The sequence below is a fragment of the Panulirus ornatus genome, chromosome 3 (assembly GCF_036320965.1).
Source record: "Panulirus ornatus isolate Po-2019 chromosome 3, ASM3632096v1, whole genome shotgun sequence".
NCBI lineage: Eukaryota > Metazoa > Arthropoda > Malacostraca > Decapoda > Palinuridae > Panulirus > Panulirus ornatus.
In genome coordinates this window covers 42606267-42619460 of record NC_092226.1, presented here as the reverse complement: position 1 = coordinate 42619460, position 13194 = coordinate 42606267, and the positions used below count along the sequence as shown (strand labels likewise).

The following is a 13194-nucleotide window of genomic DNA, read 5'->3' as shown; positions in this document are numbered from 1 at the left end:
CCCCTCAGATTCAACTTGCAGAATAGAATATCATCAGCATACAACAAATGTGGTAACTTCAGTTCTGCTCCAGTATTGTTCACTTTTAGCCCACAGTCACTGTACTTCACTCCTAACAGGGCTCAAAAAACCCCATATTCATTCCAAACTATGCACCTGTACTATATTTACTCTTAGATAAGGACTACTTCCACAATGAATGTTCTTAACAGCATTCCCTGCATATCATATTGAGTAAGAACTTCCCAAAGTCCTTTTCTAATAACCTTATCACATAACTTTTCAAAATCTATAACTGATGCATATTTTCTTCTTTTTTCCTTAGAAATTTCTCTATTTGCTCCACTGAACAAGTCTGGTCTACTTACCCACTCTCTCTCTTTATTCACTTGTTATGGGTGAGCTAATTCTTTTAACAAGATTGTAATGCTACCATATGACAAACATGGATGTGACATTTCAATAAAGTCTGATCTAACTAAAGGAAAATGAGAGAGAGAGAGAGAGAGAGAGAGAGAGAGAGAGAGAGAGAGAGAGAGAGAGAGAGAGAGAGAGAGAGAGAGAGCAGAACTGTAGGTATGATTACTTTATAATTTTCATGTTTGTAGGCTGCCTTTTCTCCTTGGAATTTGACCTAAAAATCATAATATGACCAGCTCTGCACATATGAACATGCATCTTGCTACCTCTCCTTAGCTCAAGAACAATATCTAAAGACAATGATGTACCATTATATTACCTGTCAAAGTATGTTTGATTATTAGATATTGAGACATTCATATATTGCTACCTCTCCCTACCTCAAGAACAATATCTAAAGACAATGCTGTACCATTATAATACCTGTCAGAGTATGTTTGATTATTAGATGTTGAGATATATATTTATCAATTTACAGCAATTAAATCAATCAGAAAAAGCTACTTGACCAAATTAATTCTTCCAGTAAGAAATACTCTTTTGCAGTGTTGTGCAGCACAGTACAAAGCATGAAAGAACATTGCATAAAACTTCATTCATCTATATCTAAACAGGCTTGAATAAAGAGCACCAAATCCTGAGTAGGGAGAGTTGGTGTTTTGCAATACCCTTTTTAACTTTGATTTCCTATGCTTCCCTGTGAATATGATAACTTCTAGCACAGAAAAGTAACAAATAAAATTTGGTATGCAAGCAGATACCACAAATCTTTTGAGTGGCTCTCATATTCTGGGTGATACTATCTCTGAGTCTGCAGCTGGTGTTAAAAACAATTCATGGCTACCTGTTGAATGTGGCTGGGGTACTTGTGCATTCAAAATCATTTCCCACAAACCCAATTTACACTGAGGCATTAATTTTATTAATGTTTCTCTTGCTCACAAGCAGTTTACTAATGTACATTGTCTCAAATGTCTATGAAATATTTACTGAAGTAGAATTATTCCTTTTCCTGTTCTTTTTTTTTGGCTCTTTTTACCACTTAGTGGTGTGGAACACATTTTCAAAACACTAATTCACATTTTCAAAATTACTTTTTCCAGTTTTCTTGTTTAATGTCTCCTTTTACCTTAATTCTTTCCTACTTCCAACTGTTTTCTTTCAGGTGTGTAACTGCTTAGGCAATGTTCACTTTTTACAACTATTCTTTTTTCCTTGTGACAGGCACATCAACAAAGGTAATGTGAGTGGGGCTGCTGGATCTTCAAAAATATTTCAAGAAGATTTTGCTTGTTCTGTATATCAACAAACTCTTTGGGCTGGAAAATGCAAATTATGGAGAGGGACACTGCTTCAAAACTATGTTTAACCTCCCAATTTTACTATTCCTAACAGCATAGGGAAACAATATTACTACAAAAATATAAATAAAACTTTTAAATGATAACAGTCAAAAGGATAAATTTATTTTGTAGATTTCTTCCAACAAAACATGTTTCAGCATTACAATATTGAGCAGAGAGAAAGGGATAGACTAGCTGACTAAAATTCAGCTTCCTGAACTGTCTTCAGTGGGTATCATTAAAGTTTTATTGTTGAGAAGTTGCATGGTAACTGTGAAAGGCATTACACAGCTGTAACAGAGCTGGGAGTATGCTGCCATTTACTACAGACAAGCATTCATGAGCAAAGAGTCCTGCTCTTGCCACTTTTGCCAGTGCACTTACAATGACAGCAAATTTTTCTTAACACCCTAGTTTCTTAAAGAAACTCGAAAAACTGTAAATATTTTCATGAACCAATGACATGATAATGCACTACAAGGGTATTGGTCATTTCACTAACAATGTTTAGACTTTGAGAAAGATGAATATAATATAGGCTTTCAATGATTGCTTCATGCACTTATCATAAGATCTTATACATAGTGGACAAAAAGTATTGGCTTAGGAAAATATAACCTTCAAATGATAATTCTTATCCTAAACAACAAATTTTGACTCCATGCTCTGACAACATTACTCGCTGAGTGCTGACTCCCATCACTGGACCTTTTTAGCCATCCCTCTGTTTTTCCATGCCAGTATAAGTTTCCAGGCAAAGATCAGAGTGAAGATGTGGACCTGCATTGCAATAACGATGAAGCTGTACCATAAAACACTCACTGGGTAACCCTGGAAGTGACAATAAAAGGCAATTAACGAAATGAAACTATTCCCTGTAAGTATTCTTTGGCTATGGAAATGGATGATTCACACTGAACCTCCTCCAAATACATTTTATAAATTTCTGCATAATCCTTTGCCATAACACCTTTCTCATACATATATGTTCCCTTTTCATGTGAAGAAACGATACAATCTTTTAATTCATGATACTATTTGCTCCACTACATCTGTACTCCTTTCTGTATCCATTTTCTTATCTCTTCATTTTAGTGCACAATCTCAACAGCCTGGACTGTTACTAGCCATTCTTCTGTAACAAACCAATATCATTTACATACACTACAGAGTCACTTACATTCATCACATTAAGTTTAATAGTATGATATACCTACGTTTCGTACTTTGAAAGAGAAGGGTTGAAGAGCAAATATCCCTCCAGTTAAAGCTGGTCTCTGACAAAGAAAACCCAGCTACATTAATAGACACACACACAGCAAAAAGTTAATAAAACCAAATGTTCTATAATTAGATTACCTGCTGAAGAAGTGGAATACAATTTTTGATTTTCATATCAATATCCTGCTTCCTATTTTTATACTGGAAGCAAATTCAGACTTCAGAATTTAGAATTAATGACATATATCTTTTGCATTATCCCCCATTTGCCATTTATACAAAGTAACAAATACAAGAGCTCTTAGATGTTCAATTTTAGCTCTTCCCTGATAACTGATACTGCTTCACCCCTCATTAAGACATTTCAGAACCAATTCAAGCCCATTTACAGCACCTACTCACCTGCCATAGTTGCAGGCCTTGAGGTTCATCTTCTGTACAATATTCAAAGAATTCTTTGAAGTAAATCATTGCTGCCAGAAGAATTGGTACTGTTGAGAGGAGATTGATAAGCCCAAAATAAATCTGCAAAGAAAACAGACTGCTCTTGGATTCTCACTGTCATGCATGAGCCTTGTTACCAAAATCAAATTATGAACAATGTTATTTCCCATGTATATACATGTGTATGTGGGTGGGTTGGGCCATTCTTTCGTCTGTTTTCTTGCGCTACCTCGCTAACGCGGGAGACAGCGACAAAGCAAAATAAAAAATAAAAGAAAGATCACGAGACGCAAGTGTTTTGGGAGCAGCTGAGTGAGTGTGTTAGCAGTTTTGATGCACAAGACTGGGCTATAGTGATGGGTGATCTGAATGCAGAGATGAGTAATGTGGCAGTTGAGGGAATAATTGGTGTACATGGGGTGTTCAGTGTTGTAAATGGAAATGGTGAAGAGCTTGTAGATTTGTGTGCTGAAAAAGGACTGGTGATTGGGAATACCTGGTTTAATAAAAAGAGATATACATAAGTATTTGTATGTGAGTAGGAAAGATGGCCAGAGAGCATTATTGGATTACTTGTTAATTGATAGGTGCATGAAAGAGAGACTTTTGGATACTAATGTGCTGAGAGGTGTGACTGGAGGGATTTCTAATCATTAACTTGTTGAGGCGAAGGTGAAGATTAAAGGTTTTCAGAATTGAAGAGAGAATGCTGGGTTGAAGAGAGTGGTGAGAATAAGTGAGCTTGGGAAGGAGACTTGTGTGAGGAAGTACCAGGAGAGACTGAGTGCAGAATGGAAAAAGGTGAGTGCATTGAATGTAAGGGGAGTGGGGGAGGAGTAGGGTGTATTTAGGGAAGCAGTAATGGCTTGCGCAAAAGATGCTTGTGGCATGAGAAGTGTGGGAGGTGGACAGATTAGAAAGGGTAGTGAGTGGTGAGATGAAGGAGTATGATTATTAGTGAAAGAGAAGAGAGAGGAATTTGGACGAATTTTGCAGGGAAATTGTGCAAATGACTGGGAGATGTATAAAAGAAAGAGGCAGGAAGTCAAGAGAAAGGTGCAAGAGGTGAAAAAGAGGTCAAATAATAGTTGGGGTGAGAGAGTACCATTAAATTTTTGGGAGAATAAAAAGTGCGTAAGACAAAAGAACAAATGGGAACATCGGAGAAAGGGGCAAATGGCAAGTAGTGGTGATGTGAGGAGATGGAGTGAGTATTTTGAAGTTATGTTGAATGTGTTAGATGATAAAGCAGTAGATATAGGGTGTTTTGGTCGAGGTGGTGTGCGAAGTGAGAGGGTTAGGGAGAATGGTTTGGTAAACAGAGAAGTAGTAGTAAAAGCTTTGCAGAAGATGAAAGCTGGCAAGGCAGCGGGTTTGGATGGTACTGCAGTGGAATTTATTAAAAAGGGGGTGACTGTGTTATTGACTGGTTGGTAAGGATATTTAATGTATGTATGACTCATGGTGAGGTACCTGAGGATTGGTGTAATGCATGCATAGTGCCATTGTACAAAGGCAAAGGGGATAAAGGTGAGTGCTCAAATTACAGAGGTATAAGTTTGTTGAGTATTCTTGGGAAATTATATGGGAGGGTAAAGGCATGTACAGAGCATCAGATTGGGGAAGAGCAGTGTGGTTTCAGAAGTGGCAGAGGATGTGTGGCTCAGGTGTTTGCTTCGAAGAATGTATGTGAGAAATACTTAGAAAAGCAAATGGATTTGTATGTAGCATTTATGGATCTGGAATAGGCATAAGATAAGAGTTGACAGAGGTACTCTGTGGAAGGTATTAAGAATGTATGGTGTGTGAGGAAAGTTGCTAGAAGCAGTGAAAAGTTTTTATCAAGGGTGTAAGTCATTTGGTTGTTTAATTTGTTTATGGATGGGGTTGTTAGGGAGGTGACTGCAAGAGCTTGGGAGAAAGGGGCAAGTATGCAGTCTGTTGTGAATGAGAAGGCTTGGGAAGTGAGTCAGTTGTTGATGATACTGCACTGGTGGCTGATTCGGGTGAGAAACTACAGAAGCTGGTGACTGAGTTTGGTAAAGTGAGAAAGAAGAAAGCTGAGAGTAAATGTGAATAAGAGCAAGGTTATTAGGTACAGTAGGGTTGAGGGACAAGCCAATTGGAAGGTAAGTCTGAATGGAGAAAAACTGGAGGAAGTGAAGTGTTTTAGATATCTGGGAGTGGATTTGGCAGCAGATGGAACCATGGAAGCGAAAGTGAGTCACAGGGTGGGGGAGGGGGCGAAAGTTCTGGGAGTGTTGAAAAATGAGTGGAAGGCGAGAACAATATCTTGGAAAGCAAAAATGGCTATGTTTGAAGGAATAGTAGTTCCAACAATGTTATATGGTTGCGAGGCGTGGGCTATAGATAGAGTTGTGCGGAGGAGAGTGGATGTGTTGGAAATGAGATATTTTTGGACAATATGTGGTGTGAGGTGGTTTGATCAAGTAAGTAATGAAAGGGTAAGAGAGATTTGTGGTAATAAAGAGAGTGTGGTTGTGAGAGCAGAAGAGGGTGTTTTGAAATGGTTTGGTCTCATGGAGAGAATGAGTGAGGAAAGGTTGACAAAGAGGATATATATGTCAGAGGTGGAGGGAACGAGGAGAAGTGGGAGACCAAATTGGAGGTGGAGTGAAAAAGGTGGATGGAGTGAAAAAGATTTTGAGCGATCGGTGCCTGAACATGCAGGAGGGTGAAAGGCGTGCAAGGAATAGAGTGGATTAGAACGATGTGGTATACCGGGGTCGTTGTGCTGTCAGTGGATTGAACCAGGGCATGTGAAGCGTGTGGGGTAAACCATGAAAAGTTTTGTGGGGCCTGGATGTGGAAAGGGAGCTGTGGTTTCGGTGCATTATATGTGACAGCTAGAGACTGAGGGTGAACGAATGTAGCTTTTGTTGTCTTTTCCTAGCGCTACCTCATGCGCATGCATGGGGAGGGGGTTGTCATTTCATGTGTAGCGGGGTGGCGACGGGAATGAATAAGGCCAGACAGAAAGAATTATGTACATGTGTATATATGTATATGTCTGAGTGTGTATACAGATGTATACGTTGAGATGTATAGGTATGTATATGTGCGTGTGTGGACGTGTACGTATATACATGTGTATGTAGGTGGGTTGGGCCATTCTTTCATCTGTTTCCTTGTGCTACCTCGCGAGACAGCGACAAAGTATATAAATATTTTTTTTTTTATTTTGCTTTGTTGCTGTCTCCCACGTTTGTGAGGTAGCGCAAGGAAACAGATGAAAGAAATGGCCCAACCCACCCCCATACACATGTATATACATACACGTCCACACACGCAAATACGCATACCTATACATCACAATGTACACATATATATACACACACAGACACACACATATATATATATATATATATATATATATATATATATATATATATATATATATATATATATATACCCATGCACACAATTCACACTGTCTGCCTTTATTCATCCCATCGCCACCTCGCTACACATGGAATACCATCCCCCTCCCCCCTCATGTGTGCGAGGTAGCACTAGGGAAAGACAACAAAGGCCCCATTCGTTCACACTCAGTCTCTAGCTGTCATGCACTAATGCCCGAAACCACAGCTCCCTTTCCACATCCAGGCTCACACAACTTTCCATGGTTTACCCCAGACGCTTCACATGCCCTGATTCAATCCACTGACAGCACGTCAACCCCGGTATACCACATCGATCCAATTCACTCTATTCCTTGCCCGCCTTTCACCCTCCTGCATGTTCAGGCCCTGATCACTCAAAATCTTTTTCACTCCATCTTTCCACCTCCAATTTGGTCTCCCACTTCTCCTCGTCCCCTCCACCTCCAACACATATATCCTCTTGGTCAATCTTTCCTCACTCATTCTCTCCATGTGCCCAAACCATTTCAAAACACCCTCTTCTGCTCTCTCAACCATGCTCTTTTTATTTCCACACATCTCTCTTACCCTTACATTACTTACTCGATCAAACCACCTCACACCACACATTGTCCTCAAACATCTCATTTCCAGCACATCCACCCTCCTGCGCACAACTCTATCCATAGCCCACGCCTCGCAACCATACAACATTGTTGGAACCACTATTCCTTCAAACATACCCATATTTGCTTTCCGAGATAATGTTCTCGACTTCCACACATTCTTCAAGGCTCCCAGGATTTTCGCCCCCTACCCCACCCTATGATTCACTTCCGCTTCCATGGTTCCATCCGCTGCCAGATCCACTCCCAGATATCTAAAACACTTTACTTCCTCCAGTTTTTCTCCATTCAAACTTACCTCCAAATTGACTTGACCCTCAACCCTACTGTACCTAATAACCTTGCTCTTATTCACATTTACTCTTAACTTTCTTCTTTCACACACTTTACCAAACTCAGTCACCAGCTTCTGCAGTTTCTCACATGAATCAGCCACCAGAGCTGTATCATCAGCGAACAACAACTGACTCACTTCCCAAGCTCTCTCATCCACAACAGACTTCATACTTGCCCCTCTTTCCAAAACTCTTGCATTCACCTCCCTAACAACCCCATCCATAAACAAATTAAACAACCATGGAGACATCACACACCCCTGCCGCAAACCTACATTCACTGAGAACCAATCACTTTCCTCTCTTCCTACACGTACACATGCCTTACATCCTCGATAAAAACTTTTCACTGCTTCTAACAACTTGCCTCCCACACCATAATACCTTCCACAGAGAATCTCTATCAACTCTATCATATGCCTTCTCCAGATCCATAAATGCTACATACAAATCCATTTGCTTTTCTAAGTATTTCTCGCATACATTCTTCAAAGCAAACACCTGATCCACACATCCTCTACCACTTCTGAAACCACTTCCCCAATCTGATGCTCTGTACATGCCTTCACCCTCTCAATCAATACCCTCCCATATAATTTACCAGGAATACCCAACAAACTTATACCTCTGTAATTTGAGCACTCACTCTTATCCCCTTTGCCTTTGCACAATGGCACTATGCACGCATTCCGCCAATCCTCAGGCACCTCACCATGAGTCATACATACATTAAATAACCTTACCAACCAGTCAACAATACAGTCACCCCCTTTTTTAATAGATTCCACTGCAATACCATCCAAACCTGCTGCCTTGCCGGCTTTCATCTTCCGCAAAGCTTTGACTACCTCTTCTCTGTTTACCAAATCATTTTCCCTAACCCTCTCACTTTGCACACCACCTCGACCAAAACACCCTATATCTGCCACTCTATCATCAAACACATTCAAGAAACCTTCAAAACACTCACTCCATCTCCTTCTCACATCACCACTACTTGTAATCACCTCCCCATTAGCGCCCTTCACTGAAGTTCCCATTTGCTCCCTTGTCTTATGCACTTTATTTACCTCCTTCCAGAACATCTTTTTATTCTCCCTAAAATTTAATGATACTCTCTCACCCCAACTCTCATTTGCCCTCTTTTTCACCTCTTGCACCTTTCTCTTGACCTCCTGTCTCTTTCTTTTATACATCTCCCACTCAATTGCATTTTTTCCCTGCAAAAACTGTCCAAATGCCTCTCTCTTCTCTTTCACTAATAATCTTACTTCTTCATCTCACCACTCGCTACCCTTTATAATCAACCCACCTCCCACGCTTCTCATGCCACATGCATCTTTTGCGCACTCCATATATATATATAAAAATATATATATATATATATATATATATATATATATATATATATATATATATATATATATATAAAAATATATATATATATATATATATATATATATATATATATATATATATATATATTCCATGGTTTACCCCAGACGCTTCACATGCCTTGATTGAATCAAGGCATGTGAAGCGTCTGGGGTAAACCATGGAAAGCTGTGTAGGTATGTATATTTGCGTGTGTGGACGTATGTATATACATGTATATGGGGGGGGTTGGGCCATTTCTTTCGTCTGTTTCCTTGCGCTACCTCGCAAACGCGGAAGACAGCGACAAAGTATATAAAAAATATATATATATATATATATATATATATATATATATATATATATATATATATATAATGAGAACATTATTTCAGAAAGCAAAAATGGGTATGTTTGAAGGAATAGTGGTTCCAACAATGGTATATGGTTGCGAGGCATGGGCTTTAGATAGAGTTGTGCGGAGGAGGGTGGATGTGCTGGAAATGAGATGTTTGAGGACAATGTGTGGTGTGAGGTGGTTTGATCGAGTAAGTAACGTAAGGGTAAGAGAGATGTGTGGAAATAAAAAGAGCGTGGTTGAGAGAGCAGAAGAGGGTGTTTTGAAATGGTTTGGGCACATGGAGAGAATGAGTGAGGAAAGATTGACCAAGAGGATATATGTGTCGGAGGTGGAGGGAACGAGGAGAAGAGGGAGACCAAATTGGAGGTGGAAAGATGGAGTGAAAAAGATTTTGTGTGATCGGGGCCTGAACATGCAGGAGGGTGAAAGGAGGGCAAGGAATAGAGTGAATTGGAGCGATGTGGTATACAGGGGTTGACGTGCTGTCAGTGGATTGAATCAAGGCATGTGAAGCGTCTGGGGTAAACCATGGAAAGCTGTGTAGGTATGTATATTTGCGTGTGTGGACGTGTGTATGTACGTGTGTATGGGGGTTGGGCCATTTCTTTCGTCTGTTTCCTCGCGCTACCTCGCAAACGCGGGAGACAGCGACAAAGTATAAAAAAAAAAAAAAAAAAAAAAAAAAAATATATATATATATATATATATATATTATATATAATATATATATATTTATTTATTTATTTATTTATTTATTTTGCTTTGTCGCTGTCTCCCGCGTCTGCGAGGTAGCGCAAGGAAACAGACAAAAGAAATGGCCCAACCCACCCCCATACACAATGTATATACATACACGTCCACACCCGCAAATATACATACCTATACATCTCAATGTACACATATATATACACACACAGACACATACATATATACCCATGCACACAATTCACACTGTCTGCCTTTATTCATTCCCATCGCCACCTCGCCACACATGGAATACCATCCCCCTCCCCCCTCATGTGTGCGAGGTAGCACTAGTAAAAGAAAACAAAGGCCCCATTCGTTCACACTCAGTCTCTAGCTGTCATGCAATAATGCCCGAAATCACAGCTCCCTTTCCACATCCAGGCCCCACACAACTTTCCATGGTTTGCCCCAGACGCTTCACATGCCCTGATTCAATCCATTGACAGCACGTCAACCCCGGTATGCCACATCGATCCAATTTACTCTATTCCTTGCCCTCCTTTCACCCTCCTGCATGTTCAGGCCCCGATCACACAAAATCTTTTTCACTCCATCTTTCCACCTCCAATTTGGTCTCCCACTTCTCCTCGTTCCCTCCACCTCCGACACATATATCCTCTTGGTCAATCTTTCCTCACTCATTCTCTCCATGTGCCCAAACCATTTCAAAACACCCTCTTCTGCTCTCTCTACCACGCTCTTTTTATTTCCACACATCTCTCTTACCATTACATTACTTACTTGATCAAACCACCTTACACCACACATTGTCCTCAAACATCTCATTTCCAGCACATCCACCCTCCTGCGCACAACTCTATCCATAGCCCACGCCTCGCAACCATACAACATTGTTGGAACCACTATTCCTTCAAACATACCCATTTTTGCTTTCCGAGATAATGTTCTCGACTTCCACACATTCTTCAAGGCTCCCAGGATTTTCGCCCTTTCCCCCACCCTATGATTCACTTCCGCTTCCATGGTTCCATCCGCTGCCAGATGCACTCCCAGATATCTAAAACACTTTACTTCCTCCAGTTTTTCTCCATTCAAACTTACCTCCCAATTGACGTGACCCTCAACCCTACTGTACCTAATCACCTTGCTCTTATTCACATTTACTCTCAACTTTCTTCTTTCACACACTTTACCAAACTCAGTCACCAGCTTCTGCAGTTTCTCACATGAATCAGCCACCACTGCTGTATCATCAGCAAACAACAACTGACTCACTTCCCAAGCTCTCTCATCCACAACAGACTGCATACTTGCCCCTTTCCAAAACTCTTGCATTTACCTCCCTAACAACCCCATCCATAAACAAATTAAACAACCATGGAGACATCACACACCCCTGCCGCAAACCTACATTCACTGAGAACCAATCACTTTCCTCTCTTCCTACACGTACACATGCCTTACATCCTCGATAAAAACTTTTCACTGCTTCTAACAACTTGCCTCCCACACCATATATTCTTGATACCTTCCACAGAGCATCTCTATCAACTCTATCATATGCCTTCTCCAGATCCATAAATGCTACATACAAATCCATTTGCTTTTCTAAGTATTTCACACATACATTCCTCAAAGCATCCTCTACCACTTCTGAAACCACATTGCTCTTTCCCAATCTGATGATCTTTACTTGCCTTCACCCTCTCAATCAATACCCTCTCATATAATTTCCCAGGAATATTCAACAAACCTATACCTATGCAATTTGAGCACTCACTTTTGTCCCCTTTGCCTTTGTAAAATGGCACTATGCAAGTATTCCGCCAATCATCAGGCACCTCACCATGAATCGTACATACATTAAATAACCTTACCAACCAGTCAACAATACAGTCACCCCTTTTTTTATAAATTCCACTGCAATACCATCCAAACCCGCTGCCTTGCCGGCTTTCATCTTCCCTAAAGCTTTTACTACTACTTCTCTGTTTACAAAATCATTTTCCCTAACCCTCTCATTCTGCACACCACCTCGACCAAAACATCCTATATCTGCCACTCTATCATCAAACACATTCAACAAACCTTCAAAATACTCACTCCACCTCCTTCTCGCATCACCACTACTTGTTATCACCTCCCCTTCACTGAAGTTCCCCTTTGATCCCTTGTCTTACGTACTTTATTTACCTCCTTCCAAAACATCTTTTTATTCTCCTTAAAATTTAATGATACTCTCTCACCCCAACTCTCATTTGCCCTCTTTTTCACCTCTTGCACCTTTCTCTTGACCTCCTGCCTCTTTCTTTTTTACATCTCCCACTCATTTGCATTATTTCCCTGCAAAAATCGTCCAAATGCCTCTCTCTTCTCTTTTACTAATAATCTTACTTCTTCATCCCACCACTCACTATCCTTTCTAATCTGCCCACCTCCCATGCTTTTCATGCCAGAAGCATCTTTTGCGCAAGCTATCACTGCTTCCCTAACTGCATCCCATTCCTCCCCCACTCCCCTTACCTCCTTTGTTCTGACCTTTTTCCATTCTGTACTCAGTCTCTCCTGGTACTTCCTCACACAAGTCTCCTTCCCAAGCTCACTTACTCTCACCACTATCTTCACCCCAACATTCTCTCTTCTTTTCTGAAAGCCTCTACAAATCTTCACTTTCGCCTCCACAAGATAATGATCAGACATCCCTCCAGTTGCACCTCTCAGCACATTAACATCCAAAAGTCTCTCTTTTGCGCGCCTATCAATTAACACATAATCCAATAACGCTCTCTGGCCATCTCTCCTACTTACATTCGTATACTTATGTATATCTCTCTTTTTAAACCAGGTATTCCCAATCATCAGTCCTTTTTCAGCACATAAATCTACAAGCTCTTCACCATTTCCATTTTTTTATCATACTTAATCGCCATATCCTGTGTCAACAAGGTAGTGCAAGGAGACAGACAAGGAATGGCCCAA

General features: G+C 40.4%; 1 protein-coding gene across 3 annotated transcripts in view; it reads right to left on the bottom strand.

The window, feature by feature from the left end:
* Positions 1 to 1864: 1864 nt before the first annotated feature.
* The window catches only part of jagn (jagunal), an 87940-nt gene continuing 76610 nt past the window's right edge, over positions 1865 to 13194 (bottom strand). For all 3 annotated transcript variants that reach the window (XM_071687446.1, XM_071687426.1, XM_071687435.1), the window contains 2 exons: positions 3387 to 3509; positions 1865 to 2594 (listed from right to left, as the gene is read on the bottom strand). In XM_071687446.1, coding sequence (XP_071543547.1) covers positions 2463 to 2594; positions 3387 to 3509 — 255 coding nt within the window. In that variant the 3' untranslated portion in view covers positions 1865 to 2462. The remainder of the gene's footprint in view (positions 2595 to 3386; positions 3510 to 13194) is intronic.